General features: G+C 39.8%; 2 protein-coding genes across 8 annotated transcripts in view; one reads left to right on the top strand and one right to left on the bottom strand.

Annotated features, from left to right (window-relative positions):
- Window positions 1–4,273, top strand: part of manba (mannosidase beta) — a 71,823-nt gene extending 67,550 nt beyond the window's left edge. For all 5 annotated transcript variants that reach the window (XM_062982417.1, XM_062982416.1, XM_062982415.1 and 2 more), the window contains 2 exons: window positions 751–1,008; window positions 2,179–4,273. In XM_062982417.1, coding sequence (XP_062838487.1) covers window positions 751–1,008; window positions 2,179–2,403 — 483 coding nt within the window. In that variant the 3' untranslated portion in view covers window positions 2,404–4,273. The remainder of the gene's footprint in view (window positions 1–750; window positions 1,009–2,178) is intronic.
- The window catches only part of nfkb1 (nuclear factor kappa B subunit 1), a 64,449-nt gene continuing 44,527 nt past the window's right edge, over window positions 4,214–24,135 (bottom strand). For all 3 annotated transcript variants that reach the window (XM_062982411.1, XM_062982412.1, XM_062982413.1), the window contains 13 exons: window positions 21,583–21,732; window positions 20,538–20,627; window positions 18,990–19,166; window positions 18,067–18,208; window positions 13,188–13,302; window positions 11,613–11,814; window positions 10,334–10,503; window positions 9,659–9,761; window positions 8,020–8,144; window positions 7,728–7,794; window positions 7,172–7,344; window positions 6,402–6,582; window positions 4,214–4,902 (listed from right to left, as the gene is read on the bottom strand). In XM_062982411.1, the coding sequence (XP_062838481.1) occupies window positions 4,715–4,902; window positions 6,402–6,582; window positions 7,172–7,344; window positions 7,728–7,794; window positions 8,020–8,144; window positions 9,659–9,761; window positions 10,334–10,503; window positions 11,613–11,814; window positions 13,188–13,302; window positions 18,067–18,208; window positions 18,990–19,166; window positions 20,538–20,627; window positions 21,583–21,732 (1,883 nt within the window). In that variant the 3' untranslated portion in view covers window positions 4,214–4,714. The remainder of the gene's footprint in view (window positions 4,903–6,401; window positions 6,583–7,171; window positions 7,345–7,727; window positions 7,795–8,019; window positions 8,145–9,658; window positions 9,762–10,333; window positions 10,504–11,612; window positions 11,815–13,187; window positions 13,303–18,066; window positions 18,209–18,989; window positions 19,167–20,537; window positions 20,628–21,582; window positions 21,733–24,135) is intronic.

Below are 24,135 nucleotides of genomic sequence, written 5' to 3'. Positions count from 1 at the left end.
AGTGCTTCATGATTGGAATGGATTTGGAAAGGGCAACAAAGTAAGTTAGTCATCCAGTTGGGCTGGCTTATGGATTGAACTGAGAAGGTATTGCTCTCCACCCATTTTTGTGGTTCCACTCCTTCATCCACCAGCTACTATTGATTTAGCTGGGAGGTGAGTGTATGGAAGCTTCTTGCCTCCATACACTCATTTCTTCTACAGTTATCCCTGCTGCTTTTTGAAAAACTTGTATCATGGCAACAGACTCCCTGGCTGCCATTTTCCTCCCTTTCTTCTCTGGCAAGGAAGAATGGCAGTGGCCCAATCTTTGTTGCCACTACCAAGCTAATACCGCTAAAGCCTCCCTTTTTGAAAAAGTGAAAGAACAAAAAATTGTCTGATTAAAAATAAAAATGCAGGAACAAAAAAGATCAGAAGCCCTCTTGCATTTTTGCAGCAGAATCTTGGCTGGGATCTTTTCCCCACTATTCATCCTAAGCCAACCGTAATATTAAACAAACAGTCCCCCTTGTCTTAGATACCTGTAGTCTCTCTCATATGGGAGGTTTTATAATGCGTCTGGTGAATTTTAAGATGCACTGCTGTTCTTTTGATAATGACCGTGATCCTGCTGAGGTTTAGTGTATTTAAAACGCCACTGATTTTAACGGGGCGGAAATGTAAACAGTTGAGTGTATGAGTTTCATTACTAAAAAGCAGGCCTTCACAATCTGTTTTGCTGCCTTGATTCCTTAATGTGCTCTACAGGTCATTCTGTATGATTGGAGTGGGATGGAGCCCACATGTACCTTGGCTAAAGAAGGTGTGGTTGTTAAGGCCAGGAGTGCTGCACCCATCTATAAGGAGCCAGTCAATGAGCTTCTGAAAAGATGCGGAAACTGTACCAGGAAAAGCTGCGTCGTCACCTTTTCCCTTGAGGGCCAAGACCAGCTCTGCAATCCAAGCAATCACTACTTTTTGTCCTCTCCAAAGGATGCGGTGGGACTAAAAAATCCACAACTTCATGTAAGTAGCAGTGTGGGTTTTTTTCTTTAGTAATGAGAAATACTCAGGATTGGTACTGGATACAAAAATTTGCTGTGATTTTGCTTTTCCTTTGTAAATCCAATTTTTGTTCCTTAGGGAGATCACCTTTTGTCATCTAGGTAAAGGTGATTGGCTTGCATAGTTTCTTGCATCCTGCCCTTATTAGTAGAAGTAATTGTGTATTATTTGAAAAGTTGCCCAGTGCTACATGGAACAGAGGCCCATTTTACGTGAGAACTGAAGTTTTCTTGTTACAGAGTTTTGGATTTTATTTTTCAAAATGTCAAGAGTATATGCATGACCCTGCAAATTTGTATTCCTCCTTTTCTCCACAACATCCTAAGAGGAATTATCCAGCTTCTTTAGTAACTTGTTCTCTTGGAGGATGATGGGAAATTTTCTATTTTGTTTTAGTGCTAAACTATAAGAAATAATTAATAGGGACAATAGAGCCAGCAGGGATGATCCACAATAAAGCAGAAATCTCAGTCAGCTTACCAGCTGTTAGAAATTGACAGAGCTGAAGTCCAAAATACCTGGAGGACCAAAGGTTGGGAACCATTGGGTTAGATCATGGCAGCTACATTTAAAAGAACTTGGATAAAATTATCTTTTGGAAAATTGAAGAATGCTTGACAATAGTGGGGCAGGTGGACACGACATAAGATGTCTGCTACACATTTATTCGCCTTAATTCTTTTCCTGTGAAAATCTGGGGTTATACCTTGGTGACAGGAAGCAGTACAGATCGCTGAGTATTTTTGCCATTTCATCAACTGGGTAGTACATGGGAGGACATTTAATACAGTTGCCCCTCTGTATCCGTGGATTCTGCATCCACGGCTTCAACCATCCACAGTTTGAAAAAAAATCCCAAAAACAATTTTCCAAAACCTTGATTTTGCCATTTCTTATAAGGGACAACATTTTACTATGGCATTGTTTTCAAAGGGACCTTAACATGTATAGATTTTAATACCATACCCTAGCAGATACAAATGACAGTAGTATACTGATAGATCCCCTTTTTGTGAGAATGAATACATAGTAAAATGTATATTATACATAATAAATTCCATAACAATTATACATAAGTAGCAGAAATGGCAATACATGCAATGATAATAGAACAATTTTTCCCCCTTTCAGGTTTCCGTTTCCCAAGGAGGAGATCACTTTCGTCTTCTCCTAGAGGCAACAGCTATTGCTCCCTTTGTTTGGTTGGATGCTGGGAACATCCGAGGAAGATTCAGTGACAATGGTTTCCTTCTCACAGAGAAACAAAAAGTCATATTGTTTTATCCCTGGGAGACCATTAGTGCCAAGGAGCTGGAAAAGTCACTCAGCTTAACATCACTGACAGACATTTCCTGAGGAATCTTTGCAGCAGCAGAAAGGAAGACCATTAAAAACAGGAAGCTTTTGCAGGGATGTAATTCAGCATCAATACATGAAACAGGACCATTAAACATTGTTCTTAAGACAGCACGTTACCCATGTGGGATCCCTCTCTTCAGTGGCCTGAAACCAGGAAAAGATCTATACATCTTTAAAGCGAGTCTGTTTCACATCAGATAAACATGTATGCTAAAAAAAGCCTTATGAGAACAATGAAATGGAGTATATTGTGTGCTTTGGGGAGCTATTTACTTCTATTTTTTTGGTATGCCAGAATCAAAATGTATATTTCTGATGGTATGCTGCTGCTGAAACAAACCAGGGGTCTGAACTAATGCACACACAAATAGTGTCCAAATTACAGGAAAACTGCTGCATTTCCCATGCTTGTCTTACACATTTGTCAATAAATTTTCCCAGTTTTTTTGTGGTAAAATTAGGTGCCTCGGCTTATATTCGGGTCGGCTTATACTCAAGTATATATAGTAATTAAAAGACCTCCATTACATTTGAAATACTGCCCCTTCTGCCTGTGTGGAGTAGTGACATTTGTAACATGTCAGAAAGGTTGTATAAGGATTACAGAACTCCGGGTACCACTAATACTTTATAGATTGGGCCTGGTGTCTATGTATCAAAAGAGGATAAGAAAGTGGTCAGGATTCAAGTGATGATGGTTATAAAAAGAGTGTCTTGCTTTTTAATAAGTCAACAAAATTATTAGAAGAAAGGCTTTCAAGTCAGAATTTCTAAGTCTGGCACCTTAAAACACTGTTTAGAAGATGGATGTTGAAGACAGACTGGAGAAAGAGAGGGAAATATGGCAATGGGAGTATCTCCTCTTATAGGCTCATTTCCATCCCTGTCTTCCCCTTTTTAAAGGATGCCTTAAGGTCCCAAAAATGTGTACAATCCTGCCTGTGGTTTCCTTGCCAATCCAAAACAGTGCCTTGCTGAAGGCCAAGATAGCTATTCAATGGAATCTGTATCATTAGAAAGATTAACCCGTTTCCTTTTGTTTTCTAAAATAGGGTTTTCCTCCGAGACATCTGCCATAGCAGTAACACTGGCAAATGTAAGCCCTGTGGCCGAGATCCTGCATTGGGAGGCAGAGCTATGATGATGTAGCCAAGTTTCTGTAGCTACATCCCCTAATGATTAACCTATCAGCACTCTGCCCTGCTCTCCAGCACCTTTAAATTTCTTTTTTGGTGAGGGGCAGGGCTGTGTGGCTGAATGGACAGGTTTTGGGGAACTCTTTTTGTTTTGGGGATGATGCAACAACTGTAAAAGTAAATTAGTATAATTACCATGTAATATGTCAGGCATGCAACATTGCAGTTAATGAACAAGATACCAGCCAATGATGATTGGCTATGAAATGACCAAACACAACATGCATGCTAATTGGAGAGTTTCTTGAGAAGGATAATCATGTGTTGCAACAAACAGGTGTCTTCCACTACTTGGGAGCACCTCAGCCAAAAATGTGCTAGATGCTGTCTAGTTAGACACGGACATACAAGTAGAAATAGGTTTGTTTCAAACTATCCTTTTAGAAAAGAGATACTGCAAACATCTATCACTTTTGGTTGTAATCTGAAAAAATTATGCAAGAATGTAGCTTCTTGTTTTTCTCAGGTGTCCTGGTAAGGGGAAAATACCTCATGGTGTAGTTGGTTTACTTCTGTCTTTAGAACAATTCTTGTTACATTCTAATGGGAGCAATTATTGGAAAGCTCTGATATGATGTATGTTTCAGAAAAGAAAAGAAAAACACTGGAAATCGTCTTCATTTTGTATTTTATTATAAAAGTAAAATAAAAAAGCAAGCATTGAAAAGGCACTTTTTTTCACCAGAGCAATTTATCAAAACTGAAATATTTACAGTGCAAATGTGGTAAAAGTATGAGGACACACTCTGAAAGCTGAATTACTTTATAGCCTCCAGTTTTAAATACAGTTACTGAAATATACATTATTGTTTGTGGCTGAAGTATTTATCTTGGTCACTGTTTCTAATTTGGTTATTATGCTTCACAGCTTTGTCCCACAGTCAATGTCTAAACTTTCACTGAATATCATGAAAGTAGTTAATTGCTTTTTCATAAGCTCTTTATCTTAAGGCAACGTTAATTTGATCAATTCTTGAATCTTTCCTCTTTATTGGGATCCACCTAGTAATGACTGAATGGTCCCGTGGATGTGCTCTTCAAAGAGCTCTTCTAGTGCACACTTGGTTTGGATCATAAACTCCTGTTCTTTACCAAGAACTTGTCATAGCCTCTTAGGTGGCCTCGATTTTGCTTTGCAGCACATTATCTGGTCCATATCCTGTGGACAGTTTCTTAAGCGTTACTGGTGACTTGCTGGTGAAAGAATCCGAACATGTAAAGCTCAGTTTGCGGAGGGAGATCTCTACGCCGCTGTCACAGATGCTTTCTGTGTCCTGAAGTTTGAGATGAGAGAGTTCACCTGGGAGGATGGGGAGGAATTAGACATTATTTCAGTATTTAAAAAGAAGCAACCTGTTCTTTAAGTAAACTAAAGAGCCCCTTAACACTCTTTTGACCACAGAGGATATACCTCTGCCTGAGAACAAGGGAAATTTAGAAAATATTAAGCTTCATGGGGAATCCTAGTCATATCCATATGCTCGCAAGAATTCTCCTTGGTTGCTGAGTATATGGTCTTAGGTCATATGTTATAGGGTGGGGCATAAAGATCTCCCATATTTCTAGGGAGCATTGTGTGGGCATAGATCTTATTAGATAGGTTAGATTGTGTTCAATACCCATCATGAGTTGGACCAGTGAACATCAGAGCTTTGTTGTTTAAGCATATTATGAGAACAACTGTTCTGTGATTACTACACGAAGAGTGCTTGGTACATGCTTTACACTCGGTAAAAATATAGCTGCACCAGATTTGAAAATGATTTTGCTATAGATTTCTAATCTTTTGGCAACTGGATCCACACTGGAAAGAAAATCTCTGGCAGACCTAGAACCATTAGAACTCCAGAAAATGTGGCAGCAGTAAGAGCATCCATTCAGCAAATGCCAAGGCTCATAAGCATTCAGTGGCACTGGGGATATCAAGTCGGAGTTGAGGACAATTCTGCATGCCAATTTAATACTGCACCCTTACAAAATGATTTTGTCTGATACAATTTTTAAAATCCATTTAAACAAAGCTGTTTTACATACTTTCAGATATATAAATATATACAATTATTTCTAGATAGATTAGTTCATTATTTATTTATGTGGGAGATTTTTATGCCCCATCCTCTATATTAACAAGAACACTAAGCATCTTTATTCAGAAGCGAATCTCACTGTATTCCAATAAAACTTACTTCCTAATTAGTGCTTTTAGAAATGCAGTCTAAGTACAAGTAAAAAAAATGTTGGCTAATATCCTACATTGCCAGACATAACTCAGTTACATTTGGTGATGCCATCACCCCTCTCCCAAAACTTTTCAGTCTCTCAGTGCCCCATTTGAAAGATTTTCAATGTACTGCAGATGGGGGCACTGGGAAACGATGTGCGCACTTGCTCCTGTTGTGGGGTGGGTCAAAAACCGCTGGCAGGAGAGACCCCTTGGGGTTCTGTCATAAATGCTTTTTCCAACATGCCCCGCAATAGTATTGCAGGTATCAGCTTCCTTCATACACATTTCATAAAACTCTCTTTTCATATTTTTTAAGTACTGAGGAATTCATATACTGTACTTTGTAATCGTAAGGGCCAAGAGAACAGAATGTCCCAATTTAGGTAGTTGCCTGGTATCATAATTTTATGGATACTTTAATCCTGCCCTTTCCCCAAGGTGTTCAGAACGGTATGCTAGGGTAAGTCAAGTGTGCCCAGTGGGGTCTGCAGCAAAGCAAGGGATTTGAATCTGGGTCTTTCACATCTACATCAAACACCCTAAACCTCCTTATCACTCTGCCAATAGGAAACAACCTGATTGAGATTTCAAGGGAGAGGAAGGTGATTCACTCAGTGAAGGTCTGGCATCTTTTGTATCCTCTTGGCTGGAATGGCTCAATGAAACAGTCAAGGATTTCTGAATAATTTCAACAGCCTCTGGATAATCCATTTCTCTCAAAGCATCAACAAGCTCTTTTACTGTTCCACCAGAAACCTATATGGAGAAATAGAGACGAAGGTAAGGCCACTGAAGCAATCTTCTTAATAAAGAGGGGCACCTATTTTTATAGAGGTTGATCCTTCCCTAGCACAAGTGGTGACAGAGAACAACACATTTCTTTGCAATTGTCATACCAAAGAGTAGCAAACAAACACCTCTTAGCTATCAGCAAGTATGTATGTATGTATGTATGTATGCATGCATGCATTTAGGCAGTCCCTGAGTTACAAACATCGAACTTATAAACAGGGGTGAGACAACAGCAAGTGAGAAGAAATCTGCCCATAGGAAAGAAAATTAAATTCTGTGAGAGTTATCATGGGGAAAAGGTGTCTCCACTTTGACACCAGCTTTTGTTTCCATGACAAGCCAAATTTTTCACAATCTAATTGTTTCAGAGATAGAAGGTAAAGTGAACTCTTCTGCTATCCAAAACCAATAGATAGAGGCTGGAGTTAACACTGAAAAATGCACTTATTCTGACTTACATACACATTCAACTTAAGAACAAACCCTCAGAATCTACCTTACAAGATAAAAACAATACAATAAAATAATAAGACTTCACCTGGTAATGTATTACCTCATAATTATCCAGGAGAGTTTTTGAAGGAGAAGGACTCAGCCGGAAGGCATTGTTTAGTATCCCTAGGCCCAGTTTTTGTGCTAACATGGACCAATTCTTGTTCAGATCAGGTACCTCAAGTAACTTGTAAAGCTGCGATTTAACATCATCACTCAGCTCTTTCATGTTTCCTATAGGGGAAAGGGGGAAGAAAAATAAAACTCCTTGATAGCAACTGCTATTTTTTATTTGATACTTACGTTTATAGTTATACGCTTGGTGTTTTTCCTATAAATTAATTCACCTTTTCCCCTTTCACTCCAAATGGAGGAATACATTTACTGTATTTAAGAGCACAACATTCTTACTCCTATATAGATTAGAAGAAAAGTCTGTACATCAGTCATCTCAAAGCCCTTTTTACAATGGAAGAAAGTGTAAAAATGTTATTTCCTAAACAATTTCTTGACCTCCAGATACCAAACAATATACTAAATCGAAAGTAACAATAAACAAATTAATTGTTAGAGAAGGAGGCAAGGGAAATAATTTCCCTGTTAAAATCTGCTCCTACCTGGAGTCAACAGGTCATCAGAAGCCACCTTTGTCTTAGAGGATTTGCCATTCAAGATGTCATATACCTGTTAGGAAGAAGAAACATTAGCTAATAGCAAACCAGAAAAATCAACTTTATCCAATTCTTCTTGGGTTCCAATTTAGTCCTATGATTTAAATAGTTTAACTGCCTGATTTTGTTGTAAGTCTAAGCCATAGTTCAACACTACGCGCGTAAGCTGTATGCTTAAATTGGTCCTAAAATGATATGTTTATTGCTTTGGAATGCAGTATCAACAATCATTGCTTGCCTCCCAACTAGTTGCCATGTCTAAAGGTGTCGTTCCAGGTACAATCCCTTCATCTTCCCCTTCGTTGTCTTTCACATCATCTTGTTCAAACAGTGGTTCAAAGTTCTCAATGTGGGGATCTGCACCTTTACAAAAATTATACAAAAGACATTAAAAAAGAAAGATCAGATGTCTTCTAACATATTCATTCCACAAGCTGACTCTTCTAATCTTAGCAAAGCAGGTAAAGGTTTTCCCCTGACGTTAAGTCCAGTCATGTCTGACTCTGGGGGTTGGTGCTCATCTCCATTTCTAAGCCGAAGAGCTGGCGTTGTCCATAGACACCTCCAAGGTCATGTGGCCGGCAAGACTGCATGGAGTGCCGTTACCTTCCCACCAGAGCGGTACCTATTGATCTACTCACATTGGCATTTTTTCGAACTGCTAGGTTGGCAGAAGCTGGAGCTAACAGCGGCCGCTCCCGCCGCTCCCGCCGCTCCCGGCATTTGAACCTGGGACCTTTCGGTCTCCAGCTCAGTGCTTTAACACACTTTGCCACCGGGGCTCCTTAACACACAGCCAATTCCAATGGAAGCCTCAAAGCAAGATCCCAGTAGTTTGGCTTAGGTTTAGTCTGATCTCTTCCAATTAAAAATACATTCTCTCTCTCATATTGGGCAACATTTTCTAGGAAATTACATATTTCCTCATGGTTTTCACAAGTGCTTCTGCTTTCCTACATTTGGGGAAGCACAGCTTGTATCTATATAAAAAGTCCAGTCCTCAAGATATAATAATAATAATAATATAACCACCAGGTTTAATCCAGTGGCGCAGTGGGTTAAACCGCTGAGCTGCTGAACTTGATGACCGAAAGGTCGGGAGTTCGAATCAAGGAGCAGGGTGAGCTCTTGTTGTTAGCTCCAGCTTCTGTCAACTTAGCAATTCAAAAACATGCAAATGTGAGTAGATCAATAGGTACCGCTCCAACGGGAAGGTAACGGCACTCCATGCAGTCATGCCGGCCACATGACCTTGGAGGTGTCTACGGACAACGCTGGTTCTTTGGCTTAGAAATGGAGATAAGCACCCCGCCCCCCCAGAATCGGACACGACTAGCCTTAACGTAAGTGGAAACCTTTACCTTTACCTACACCTCCCTACACTTCAAATCAGGGTACAACAGAACGATAAAATACAATCTTATTAAAATACATATAACACCACATTAATTAAGATCGCATCAATAAAATGTAGGTTACAATTCATAAATAGTAATAATAATAATCATAAATTATAGAACACTATCCTATTTTTAGCTACATTGCAGATGGTAAAAGGATTCTCCAGAGCAGCATCCATGATAATTTATGTGCCACAGGCCCAGTGATCTGCCAGAATACAAACATGTTACTGCTTCTCAATAGTAGCCACATACAAAACTTGCTACATTGTAAAGAATATTTTTGTTAAAAAATTACTCTTTTAAAACTCAGGAATAGATGCACATAGAATTGCGCGCGCACACACACACACACACACACACACACACACACACACACACACACATATATATATATATATATATATATATATATATATATATATATATATATAAATTGAGCCACAGTGACACTTTGTGGCAAGCACACACCCTTACCTGCTGCTTTGAGAAGAGCTGTTAATTTTGTAGACCCCCTTCCAGCTGCTATGTGGAGCGGAGTCGTCCCATCATATGTCGTGCTGTCTACAAATGCCTCTCCCTATTTATTTTTTCAAAACAAAAACATGGGTATAGAAAATTTTATTTAAATCAGACCTTTATAGAGTTCTCTAAAAGTTCAACTCTAAAAACGACTGAACTCAGAATTTCTTCTATGTAAAATTGCACTTTTAATTGCCTGTCTTGAACTTCTTATATCTGTTGCTGGCAGTGTGCCAAACCTATGTTTAAAGAATGTAAAAAATGTCTAAAGAAAGTTATATAATAATGCATTATGTAGACACTGCATCAACCTCTTCTATAAAGAGGTAGATATAATTTATTCCTGCATTACTCAAAAGTGGCAGGATTACAAGAAAAGCGAAAGGGACATTATTGCAGGGCGTGAGGAGGGAGCCTTCAACCTTGACCTAAGTGGGAGGATGGCAATGAAAAGAGTAGGGAAGGTAATGAATACTTCCACATTTCCCTATCGGTGTCTCCAAAGGGTGGCTTGACACCCTGAGAAAACTACTCAATGAAAACCTGTCAACTGCTATAAATTAATAAGAACAAAATGAAGATTTCTATCACTCAAGGAGAAAACAAACAAAAAGAAAAGATGGAGCTTACCTCAAGCAGAAGGCAACCTGCTAAAGAGATACTTCCTTGTTCGACAGCCAGATGCAAAGCAGTTTTCCCAGACTTCTGTTCCTGGGCATTGACATCCACGCCAGCGGCAAAGAGTCGTCTAAGGCAAGACACACTGTTTGCCATCACAGCTAAGTGGATGGCTGCCAGGCCTGCAGTACAAGAAGCACAGCAGCATTATAAAAAAACCCCACACACACCCTGGAAAGAAGACAAATGTACAGGCAGTCCCCAAGTTGCAAACATCCGACTTACGAATGACTCATAGTTAAGATTGGGGACAAGACAACAGGAAGTGAGAGGAATCTACCCCTAGGAAGGGAAATTCGCTCCTGGAAGAGCTATCATGGGAAAAAGATGTCTTTACTGAAGCTTTTTCACCAATCCTTGTTTCCATAACAAGCTAAATATTTTAAATCTAATTATTACAGGGACAGAAAGTGTGGTGAAATCTTCTGAACAGGGGCACCAGAGCCGGTCCAACAATGAGGCGAATTAAGCGGTCACTTTGGGCGCAAAACATACGGGGGCGCAGTCGAGACTGCTTTTTCTGTTGGTTTGTTGTAAAACATGATGTTTTGGTGCTTAATTTGTAAAATCTTAATGTAATTTGATGTTTAATAGGCTTTTCCTTAATCCCTCCTTATTATCCAACATTTTTGCTTATCCAATGCTTTTATTTTTCAGTGATTGGTTTGGGGGGGGGGGGCAAAATTCTGTTCGCCTACACTTGAAAAATACCTAGGGCTGGCTCTGAGGGGCACAGACAGCAAAACAAACACTACAGGGGTGTTAACCCTTCCCTATGCTAGCTAACGCTCTATACACACACACACGCACACACACACACATAGTTGGAGTTACACTTAAATATGCCCCCGTTCCGATTTACAAATAAATTCAATTTCAGAACAAATCTACAGAACATATCTTGTTTGTAACTTTGGGGTTGCCTGTATAGTATAGGGTTTTAAAACACAATTGTAGTGGCATCTATTTTAGAATTAAACTTGTCTCGCAAATGTATGCTCCAACAAAAAGGGCTCCAGTAGACACCATGTTTGCTGCTCCCAAAATATGTATAAGATACATCAAAAATATCCCTGGTCTAAATATCTCCAGCTAACAGTAATGGGTCTGTCTCAAGAATCTATATAGTAAAGAAATTAGAAATAGCTTTGGCAAAATGATAATACTGATCACTGCCTTGTTCTGCATAATAAAGAATTTGAGAGGTATTCTGAAAAGCCTGTTTGCTTACCTTCCCCATTAGGAAGGTCTTTCATCTGAGAGGCCTCTTTGTGGCTCAGCAGGATGTTTAGCACTTTCTCATCCCCTTGATTGACAGCCAGATGCAAGACAGAGTTGCCATGGCGATCCAAGAGGCTCACATCCGCCCCAGTGCCCAGCAGGTCTCTCACTGCTCCAGCCTGCTTTGTGATCACAGCCAAGTGTAAAGGGGTCTGAGGAAAGGAAAATAGGACATGACTAAAAAGGCAGAATAGCCAGAAACACAATTCATACAAACCCTTTTGTTAAAATCATATTCTACTAAGCAATATTTTTTTCTGTGTCAGGAGCAACCTGAGTCGCTTCTGGTGTGAGAGAATTGTCCGTCTGCAAGGACGTTGCCCAGGGGACGCTCTGATGTTTTGATGTTTTTACCATCCTTGTGGGAGGCTTTTCTCATGTCCCCGCATGGAGCTGGAGCTGATAGAGGGAGCTCATCCACGCTCTCCCCGGGTGGGATTCGAACCTGGCAGCCTTCAGGTCAGCAACCCAACCTTCAAGTTCCAAGGCTTTAACCCACTACTCCACCGGGGGCTCCTAAGCAATGTACTAATAAGATATGAATTGGGGAAAATAGTTTTCAACTGATTAACATGACAGATGCTAAAGAGGCACCCAAATCTTAAAATGAGTACCGAGCAATATCGTGAAGATCACTGTGAGTTGCAGCCTCAGAAAAACAGAGACCCTGAAGTCTCTTTCAGTTTTCTCATTGGGCCTCTGTTAGGAAGAGTCCAAGACATTTTTCTGCCTGAAGCAAAGTACAGAATGACAGATGCCACCCAACTAAGTCTATGTTCAGAAGCCAAATTCACTGGCAGTTGAACCAACGCTGCCATAATATTCTTAACTGAATCTGAAGGCAACAGAAGTGCAAGACTTGCTGCTTATCTAGATTTGTCCCCCAATATCTTGTTACCAAGTGCATTTCCTGGCCCAGCCCACTATTCTTGGGCTCCTCCCATCTCAAAAATATGTCCTGAGGTGTCAGTAGCTTCTAGAGTAAATAACGTCATGAATATGGATGTTAGTTATGGCTCACAAATTGGAACATCCCTCTATCCAAACCATCAGGGCTTGGAGCAGTTTCTGACACTGTAAAAAGCAGTCAGTAAAGCAGCCAATGCACTACAATATATCGTTCACTGTACAGTAAAACCCAATGTCACCTTTTACAATCTTCTTTACATTCACAACATCATTTTATGAGGTAAAGGTAAAGGTTTCCTCTGATGTTAAGTCTGGTCGTTTCCAACTCTGGGAGGTGGTGCGCATCTCCATTTCTAAGCTGAAGAGCCAGCGTTGTCTGTAGACACCTCCAAGGTCATGGGGCCGGCATGACTGCATGGAGCGCTATTACATTTTATACTTTGCCTCAAATCTTGCAGGGTGATGTGGGATGTTGCTGAACAAACTGGACTGGGATGATGGGAAAATCCTCCAAAATTTCACAGACCCACCCCCCAGTCAGCAGGTCTTTGCAGCTCTGCTCACAGAGGTGCCACCACCCAATTTTGTGAAATACCTCACCCTATGGCTTGTATACCTGGTAAAGGTCATTTCTCACATCGAGAACATCAGCAGAATTTAGATCTGCTATTACTTCTAGGAGATTCCTCATCAGTTCTGCTTGAAGATGAATAATTGATAGGTGAAGGACACTGGCATTAATCAAAAAGGGAGGGGGAGAGACAAGAAAAAATACATTTAATGCTGCCAAAAACAAACAGATACAACAAGAGTTATTCATAATATGTTTCAAATAGGTTTCACTGGGAATATAGTTAGCATCTGCTGAACAAAATTGTGGAAAAAACATATAGCCAGTGCACCAGAGAATTCTCCTTTCTGGGCCATCTAAAATTCTATGACTCAAAAGGGGTGGTCTGTGAACTGATGCCAGCTTCTAAGCAACTGGCTGCTTATGCCTTGCGAATTTTCAGGAAACCAAGGAACAACTATAGCCAATGGGTAAAAAACAAAAACATACTAGCTGCATGACTTCCATGCACTTTAGAAAACTTTACATCATTATCTGTCATTCCTGATGGTGCTACAATGCAGATTTGTTTCTTGATATGACCCACAAGTTTCGCAAATCCAAAACCATGCTTAAAAACAGAGAAATTACTATTTTCTCCAGGAATGATCATTAGTTTCTTTCATGTGAATACAGACTGTGACTAAAGATCATGGGATTCTGAGAGGTAGAGGGAATGAGTCATGAGAAAAGGAAACACATATGCTTGGCATGTAAACTGAAAGAGTTTACAAATCCAAGGTCTCCCTGCCTAACGCTAAGATCACAATTCCTTGAGTATGCAGGGAAACGGAGACTTGAAGTCAATACACTTTGCCTGAGTCTGGATCAAAGGTTGTGTTCTGGCTTTCTGTGAAAGACAAATCTTGGTATGGAGGGCAAATTACGTAGCCAACATCACATGGGAATCTGGGCCTCAATTAAAGCTCACCTTGCTAAAAACATTCATAGTGGTGCTGCAGCATATACCTCCAGACATAATATGTTGATTAATATCAAGGATAGCTTGCCAAATGTTTGCCAAATATGTACCTGTAATCCGCTCTGAGTCCCCTTAGGGAGATAAGAGTGGAATATGAATAAATTATATTATATTATTATCATTATCTCCAGGTTGGGAATTTCCCAAAAGATTGTGTTTTCCAAAAAGGGAAATACATCCCACCCCTGTACCAACTGACACTCCTCAAACAAGGACAGCTACAAGTGGCTACAAGTAAAGAAATCAATTTACAGAAGTCCAATTCAATGATTACCTATAAATAGGTTAAGAGAGTCCAGAGGGATACAGCTTAATCAGAGTTACAAGAGGGCAGCTCACCAAAGAGTGCTGGGTCCAGGGGAATGGGAGCATATGTAGCATTGATAAGTAAAGGCCAATGATAATCCTGATACTCGTAATCCTTCATCAAAGAATAACTAAAATTGCAGTGCATGAACAATAGGATCTAACTGGTAAGTCAGAAGTTAAGGTATGGCCTCTTCATCAAATCCAACAGATGAGCATTCTTCTTTACTCCCACCTCCGCTAGCCCTTCAAAGTTTTTCAATGTGAACATGGTACCAGAAAACACGTTTCCATGAAAAGCAGCTCGCCAATTTGTCAATTTTATACTGCATTGTTATTGCCATAGAAGACTGGCAGCAATTCTGCTATTGCACACCCAGAATTCTCATGGGTTAACACAGAGAGGCTCAATAGACCTCCCAACAACCTACATATACAAGTGTGCATCCTAGATCACTTACACGCCTTCTGCTACATGTAGGGGCCCGTCAGCAGCTTAAACCATGTGAAAAGTTCTCCCCCAAATAGAAGACTTGTAAAACATCGCAAGAGATTATGATGCCTTACAGCTAGATGAATACTTTGTTCCCTTTGGTCTGGATCACAGAAAATGTTAGGTTTTTTTACCCATCAGTGTGCGGAAATCTACAATTCCTGGCTGGACTTTGCTAGCCAAACTAAAAGATGTGTTCTACTTGCTGGATTCTCTCCATTGCTGATGGGAATGAAACAAGTGTCCCCAAGATACACAGCTAAGGTAGATTCTGCGAAGGCAAGAGTCTTATTTGCTATGGCCCATGATGCATGACCTGCCACTCTCTGCTGCATGAAACACAAGAGAAGGCATTGTGGGATTCAATCAATGCAATGGCTCTCAGAGCATCATCATGGAGTGACACCCAAAGAGCTCCAATTTCCATTGCTATGCTTTAGAGTGGGAAAAGGTGCAACACTTGCTAGTCACATCCTGTGTGTGTTATCAAGAGACATTCCTTCCCATCCTTCTCCCAAGTCTGGATGGAAGGAGAAAATGGTGACTGGAAGGATAAAGCTAAGGTGACAGGAAGGTTTATTGCACACTATGCCCACTAGAGAGCAGTGGTCAGCTTCACTGTGTCAGTTGCATGCAAGGCAAGGAACAAATGAGAGATCCAAGCAACAAATCCTTTGCTACATCAATTTTCCTCTGTGAATGAATAACCTACGAAGCTGGAGGTCTTTGGCACAGAAAATCTAGCAGGCTTCATGCAGATTGATTTCCCCCCAACTTCTAAGGAGGAGGATAGTTCAAATCTCAGGCTTGTGACAGCTCATAATCAGCACCTATATGGACCATTTGAACAATTTTCTTAGGTTTGCTTCCCTTTCCCAACATGGGACTTCTCCAGTTAAAGTGGGTTTCTAAGAGTAGCTGATTGAGACACAAAGCTAAAGAGTAGCTAAAGAGTAGCTGATTGAGACACAAAGGAGAGGAGTTTCAAAGTTTCCTTCAACATAACTAGGACAGCTTTCGCCAACCTGTGGCTTCAAATCCTTTTTTGGGCTCCAAGCCTTGTTAAGCCCTAGCCAGCATAGCCAATGCTCAGGAATCCTGGAGGAGTCATTATGAAGGATAGGTGGCTTGCCTAGGATTGATTTGATCTAATTTCGAAAACCCAAAGGGCACAAAAAATATTATACTTTTTTTTAACCATTACATACAGCAATGTCTCAAGTCATTTTGCCCCTTTCTCTTTCTAAATGAGAGGCACTTATAATGAATCACTGGGGTGTCATATTTTTTTGGAACTGCTATTTTCATTTCTCTCATCATTTCAGAAATAGAATATGACCTATTCTATTATGGGGAAATGGTTAACAAGAACAACATGCCAACACTAAGCAAGTTGATTTAGAAGGAAACTGCACTAAATTTAGATTTTATGAATGATATCTGAGAGAAAGATATGTACCAAAGATTTGTTGGTGTCTTCTCTATGTCCACATTCTCCCGATGAAAGCAATTGGACATTTCTATCCAATGCAGAATGGATGGATTCAGTTCAAGATTGCAAAATTGGAGTTGTGTGTGAGATAACACTCTACATTATGTAGTCATACAGTATGTAGAATTGAGCATAGATGTGCACTGTGGAGGCAGTCACATATGGAGATACAGTTGAGCAGTGTCACAACTTACGAATGCAGGAGTCTGTGTAAATGTAAGTGTAAAGTTAGGCTACTGTGTAAATGTAAGTGTAAAGTTAGGCTCTTGAACATTATTTTCCAAAGAAGACTAGTTTGACCCATAAACCCAGGCTAAGCTGGCCTTTCTCTGTCCTGTTTTTATATTTAAAGGCATTTGTCTTTTTTGATATATAATAGCTCCAAGAACATTGCTGAAACCTGGAAAAAGACTTAAGCACTGACAGGAGGCTGGCTTGTCAAAACTTCTGAATTAGCCGAAACTGCCAAACTATAGCATGGATTTTAAAGGACTGGAAACTATTTATGGACTTTTTGAGCAATAAGAAATTTAATAATGTAAAATTTTTTACTAGGACTAATTAATGGCATCTGTAAGTGAAGAACAATATATACATTCTTTTTTCATTTTAATTTTCTATGCATTACAGTCAGGCTGGGGATATGTATTAGAGTCGTATTGCATGTTCCTTCCCCCCTTTCTTTTTTTTCTCTCCTTTTCTCCCCTCCTTTCTTTTTCCACATGTTTTCTGATTTGTTTCTCTTTTCTTTTTTAATGTATACTCTGAATGTATATTACTTTGATTCTGATTATGGTACTGTTCCATTATCCAGGCGGAGGCCAAAGGGGGCACTGGACAGATAGTCCATTTTACAGGGAGGGGTTGGAGGAAAACTATTTCCCCTGTTTTCACTGGTTATTCCCACCCACCCACACACACTTCCCACGTCACACTCAAGGGTTGTTTCCACGACACTGACAAGGGTAAGAGGAAAAACAGAAAAACAGGTGGAAATAGTTTTATTCCTTCAACCCCCCTCCCCCATAAAATGAACTATCTTTCTCTGTCTAGGGCCCCCTTTTGGCCTCTGCCTGGATAATGGAACAGTACCCTGATTATAAATTAGATTGTATTAAAATAAAAAATGTATATTGGTCAATGTCTTTGCAACATATTTTTAATTGTGTGTGTCTTCATATTTTTATTCTTATAGTTAAGTTTTAAAAATGCTTTATACAGTTTTAAATTAGCGATGTTTCAGCAAGATAGCTTATTTTAAAAAAATATTATTCACCAGGTTTTTAGCTCTACTGTGTTTTAATATATTTTGAAAGCTGCCTTGGTACCCATGGCAAGAAAAGAGCAGTATATAAATTGTGTTGAATAAATGAATAGAGAAATATTTTCATTAAGTCAACATGGGGCCGTGCTTCAACTGCTGGACTCTGAAGGCCCCTCTTGGCTCACTGGGCAACTTTGGACAAGTTAAATTCTGTCAATGGCAAAATCCTTCTGAAGAAATGTTGCCAAGAAAAGCCAGGGTTTGCCAGAAGTCATACATGATTTGAAGGCGCAAAAGAACAACAGCAAACAACCACAGAATCCCAGGTTTAAGACATTACAGACTTACTTGTCACCATTTTCATCCTGGGCAGTAGTCAGGTGGCGCTGCACAGCCAGGAGCCTCTTCACATCCCCTGTGATGGCGTAATCAAAAAGGGCATTGGCATGGTACTTAGCAAGCTCCATGGCCTTCTCCAAAAACAAAGCATCTGCGGGAAGAAAGGACAGCCACCTCATGAACAATGTACAGATAAGCATATGCAATCTGGCTGTGAGATATTCATTAAAATATACTGTACGTTAAGGCTGAAATCTTTCTGAGTAGCTGGGACTGAAGGCTGCAATCTGATGGAAACCATCTCATCTAGAGCTACTTCATGGATGATGATCAATTGAAGAAGACTTTGAAGAAGTTTTTTTTCAGGCCTTGGGCAGCAAAGCTCCAGGCCCTGTGAGCCGGGCCTATGAGCATTGAGCATTCGCCGCTCGACTGTAGGCACTGCGAGCCAGAGCCGACAGCCAAGTGACGAAAATCAGCAGAGGGTAACAGCTACCATTCCCCTCTGCCATTCATTTCGCTGTTTCATTTGTTCCCATTGGGTTCTACTGTTCTGTCAATTTAAATGGACGAAACGGTACAAAACCACGAATGAAACAGATGAAACAGGATTCGAGCCCAACCCTAGTTGAGACCTCATATTTTAATACAAGCCAAAGAATACAAGAGTTTTCTCCAGAAGATTCTTGATTCTCTACTTATTCTTGATTTTATATATAAAACCCTCAAAAGTGATACTAAAAAAACACATTATGTGGCATAGATGGCTCTACAGTCTATAAACAACACATTAGAAGATAGCTGAATTTAGGAGAACAGATTTCATGCATGCCCAAGACTAATCAAGATTTGAAACTGAATTCTGCATGCACTGCCCAATCCTCCAATTCAAGTTTGTTCTTCCAAGGGATAAGAAGGACTTTACCAATTACCTTGAAGATAAATGTCTGCTGTAGAAGCACATGATGAAGTAGTTCCTTCTGCGTCAGGAACTGTGTCAACACTAGGTTTGCTCTCCTCTTCAACCCCAGATTTCTCTTTGAATTTTACACTATGTTTTTTGTTGCAGCAACCTCCAGGATCTTTTTTAGGCATATCATTTGAGAAACCTTAAAAAGACAGAAATATGTAACATTAACTTTTTTCATACTGCTCAAGTTTTACTACTACACTCATCCCTCTACCTTTGCATTTTGACTTTTGCGGATTTGATTATTTTACAGCTTTGATCAAAATGTTCTGTCTATGAAAGTCTAGTTCTTCCAGTGCAATTTTATGGTCAGTTTCCAGCTAAGATTGACCACAGAGTTGTGCTGGAAGACCTAAAAATTCCTACAGAGGTGTTCTATCAGATAAAGAAATTGCCAATTTTTTATTTTGTGGGTCTTCACTTTCACTGGGGTCCTTTGTCTCTAACTCCAGTGAATATGGAGGTCTAACTGTAAAGAAACAAGCCAGAATTCTACTGTTAGTCCTGACTAGCATAGAGCTATTATAAATTTATCTATGTGTTGACCCACCATTCAGTGACTGAATTAGTGACCTTTAGTCTAGTTTGGACTAATTTACAGGACTCCAGCCTTGAACTAAAACGCTTACCAGTATAATTATGCTGGTGTAACAGGCAGAAGGTAGGAGGAAAAGGGCCACATTTACAGTCATTCTAAACTAAGAAAGACACAGGAGAAATAAGATTTTTTCTATCACCATCACTGCAAGGCCTTGATAAAAGGGCAACCACTAGAATAGCACGTCTACAGGATCCCAGCATTATAACATTGTAGTATATATCTTTGCAAAAGCTCCAACCTGCACTTCATGACACTGAGGAAAAATTGAAGTAGTTGCAGAAAGCAGTGAGCAAAGCTTCTCACACCTTGGAAATTTAGGCAACAGACAATGTGCCTTTGTACAGCCTCCCTATCCTAGAACCCTTTCACACACCTGGCCCATGGATCATTATGCTTTTGGATCTGGCATCTACTTCCCAACAGTTAGGCTTAAGAAAAATGTTCTCAATGACAACCCTGGGGAATTGGTGGGATGGCAGTTGGGAAGTAAAGGATTAATCCTTCTTTCACTGTGTGATGTCACCCACCCTTTATTACCCCTTTTCCTCAATGTACACTTCAATGTCACTGAATCATAAAAGGAGGATTTCACTGGAAAGAAAAGGAGAGATGAAAAGTGATAGTCCTGCTTGGTTGCAACTGTGGTCCTACCCAAATACCATTACACATCTTTCTATTTACTATCCCTTTCCTGTCCTTTCCCTTGCATCTATTTTTAAGACTGTGGACTGTTGCAGTAGATGCCTGTCGCTTCTTTTCTTTGCAAAGAGCTATAATAAGTAAGTAAGTAATTGCTCCGACAATGAAGAGTCATAAACTTGTTATGAAGATGTTTCAGTTTTGTAAAGTAAATACAACAAATGCAGCAGTGGAAGATAAAACTAAAGTAAATAATAAATAATACTGTACCATGCTTCATCCCTGCCCCAGTCTTGTTTGTGCTGGAATGAAAGTGCATTGCTCCATAGCCAGAAAAGCCATATGGTGAATACCCATATCCTTAAAAAAAAGACATCAATCAGTTGGATATGATATCAATCATATCTCCTTAGATGAAAAAAAGTATTCAGTTAAAAGTTCAAGATTAAATGGCAGACTTTGATATAGTCTTAATGGCAATGACTTGGGTACATTATTATATTTCATGACACATATTAATATCAGTGGTATCGGATTTAGCCACTGCAATGGGAGAGCAAATCCATTCCTGATTTTATCACAATTTCTCCTGCAGCTGATCCAAGTTAAATGTACCTCTGCAGCTGCTGAACCTGTGATGCATCCTCCTCTTCTCTCTCCTTAGACAGAACAAACACTGATTACACTTGATTAATCTTCTGATGTGGGCAGTGACTTTTCTCGGGCCTTAATATTGGGTGATCTAGCCCTCAGTGTCAAGGATTACATAAAGGGTACGTGAAAACTACGTGATGAGGCCAGGAGGTCCTTGCAGTGCATACGACAGGGTGGTCTGACCCTAGATAGCTGATTGTTTTAATAATGTATATTTTATTATTTATGTAAAAGATCCTGGCTATTCAGATCAACTCTCATCATGATGTAAACTGGATGGGGATGTCTGGAAGCACAGTACTAAAACATCTGGTGGATCACAAGTTCTGCTGTCATAATACAGGACCTGCTGTTGCATGTCTTCAATTTATTTCTGACTTACAGCAATCATACAGCCCACCCATCACTGGGTTTTCTTGACAAGATTTATTTAGAGGAGATTTGCCATTGCCTTCTCCAAGAGTAACTGCCAAAGTGGGTTTCCATGGCTGAACAGAGATCTGAACCCTGAAGCTATAAAATCCTTGTCCAACATTGAAGCCGCTATATCAAGCTAGTTAAGTATAAGGCCTCCTGCTACACATATTCCATCTGCCACAATAATGGACTTTTCCCAAATCTAAAGTAAAAGGGAATATTTCATTGACCTATAACAATTTACCTGATCCAGCACCTCCTCCAACTCCTCCTCCTCCACCACCTCCTCCTCCTCCATACATTCCGCCTCCTCCAGCTCCAGCCCCACTTCCGCCATAACTATCAGAGAAGTTAGGCATGAGTTTCTGTCGTTTTCTTTGCACTTCTTCTTTATCTGCATGTTTGAGCCAAAGACCAGCATGAGAAGGATGCAGTGGACTAACAAAGGTATTTCCATTATTTTCTCAAGGCAAATGGGGAACCAAAAACTGTTCTTGAAAATCACATGTCCTGCAAAATTAAATTCTGAGATTTTGTTATAGTAAGACATCCTTAGCTGAAGTGAATGAAAATGGCTGTGGTTCCTTACATTTACCAATAGGAAAATGTTTCACACCACAAGGAGGAACTTTTGAATTCACATTTTCCAAAAATAAGCCCTCTTGCAACATCTTGCAAACTGTGCAGGGACAATTCAGAGAAAGCTGAAACCAAGTTTTTGTTTAACTGCAGAAATAGTGATTAAATGTCAAGTTGGTCATTATCATGTAAAAGTGGCTGTAATAAAAAGTATAGTTCAAAACACATTTGTTGTATTTGTGTGCCTTCAAGTTGTTTCTGACCTAAAGTGATCCTAAGGTGAACCCTTGATGGGGTTTTCACACAAGATTTATTCAGAGGGGGCTTGTCTTTGCCTTCCTATGAGGCTGTGACTTGCCAGGATCACCTAGTACAGTGATGTACAACCTGTGGCCCTCCCAGGTGTTTTGGACATCAGCGCCCAGCATTCCTGGCCATTGGACAAGCTGGCTAGGGCTTTTGGGAGTTGGGAGTCTCAAACATCAGGGGATTCAATCCCTGGTCTACTGAGTCATAGTCCAAGGTTCAAAAACGACACCATGCCAGCTCTTTCAAAACACACTGGAGTTAACTTGTTTCTTGTACAATTGGAGATTTCCTCTGTCTTTTTTTAAAGTCTCCAATAAAGCATGGATAAGATCAGGGCCAAAGAAAGACAAAATAAATATTGCACACGTTATATTTTTTGAAAAATTTAGCTGCTTTACATTAAAGGTTATTAAAAAATTGAAACACAATATTAAGGCTACACTGGAACAATGCAGGAATGAGAGAACCGAACACAAGTGCTATTTATTGGAGCTCTTGGTACATGTCCCTGCCACTCCCGTTAACTTACTTGGGAGTTTCCAATTAGTAACAGACAAACAAGAAGTGTAATTTACTTGGTATTATTATAGGATATGAGGAATTCACAAGGTATATTTGGTAGTATTTTATACACTGGTAGTCTCCTTGTAGAGAAAGAAGTGGGGTATAAATAATAACAACAACAACCAAGGCAAACCTCAAATTCAAAAGTTAATGCATCCACAAAATAACTCAGGCTGATGGGGGGGGAGCATTTCTCAGTTCACATTTCTCCTTCACAGGTTATGAAATATACAAGGCTTATAAAATATTCAAAAAAGAACATGAAATATTGCTTGTGTTCTTAGCAGTCCTATTTTGGATAGAGCATCTTATATCTGGGGACTGAAAATCCTCTTGCACACGAGGACAATACAGGATGCCCAAATGTCCTATTTTTTCATCCAGCGTGGATAAGAAGAATGAGTGGCAGCCATGCTTATAACAGAGTGACCCCTATGTATTTGGTTTGCAGGGCAGTAAATTGTCCTCAAGTTACATATCAAATGCTGCCTCTATCTGTTACGAGCACAGCTGGTGCCTGATTTTCCTATTCTCAGCTTGCTAAACCCAGGTGACAAAGGTGAATGGAAAATGAGGCAGACTTTGTGACTTAAGGTGGGCTTCATACAGACTTGCTTCTTTTTAATATGTCTAAAATCTATTTCAATCTAAATTGCAAGAAAGGGGGATTGGTGAAGTCGTTCTGCGCTAATGTCATAGCGGTGGATGGAAGCTTTAACCTGAGTGATTTCTGCTTTGATTATACAACAGAAGCCAGCAAGACCAGTCTAAGATATTTTGTTAGATGAGGCAGAGCAGCAAATGATGACCTCTTTCCCTCCAATTCAGCACCTAAAAGCAGCCAATTTCAGCATATAAGCTAAAAGGTCTCAGAAACACCTCTCCCAATTTCTGTCTGTAAACAAATAAACCAAAGAACTGACAAATCTTATTTGCTACCCCTTTACGACACCTTACATCTTCCTAACAGTAAATAATATTGTTGGCCCTGAGAAGCTAACAATCCAGGCAGGCTGGAAAATAAGAAGGCAGAAGCCAAGAAAGCAGTAGTCTAGCCATAAACCAAGTTTGGAAAAGGACTGGAAAGGGCACAGGTCTAGAGAACCTAAGGGAAAAAAAGAGCCTAGAGGGATCAGTCTGAGAAAATGAGAAAAACAGTAAGTAGCAATAGAAAAAAGAGACAGGCAGGACTTTGACCTAAGGGGGTGCAAAAAGGCTAAAACTATGGCATGTACTAACCTGCCATCTTACAATGTTATTACTATAGCATATTATTGGCATAGTGTAATTTTAAGGGGGAAAGATGTAGCTGAGTGTTATAGCATATATTTTGGATGAAGAAGGC

Source organism: Anolis carolinensis, chromosome 5, assembly GCF_035594765.1.
Source record: "Anolis carolinensis isolate JA03-04 chromosome 5, rAnoCar3.1.pri, whole genome shotgun sequence".
NCBI classification, from domain to species: domain Eukaryota; kingdom Metazoa; phylum Chordata; class Lepidosauria; order Squamata; family Dactyloidae; genus Anolis; species Anolis carolinensis.
Note: the sequence above shows the minus strand (reverse complement) of the source record. Positions and strands in the feature narration are given on the sequence as shown.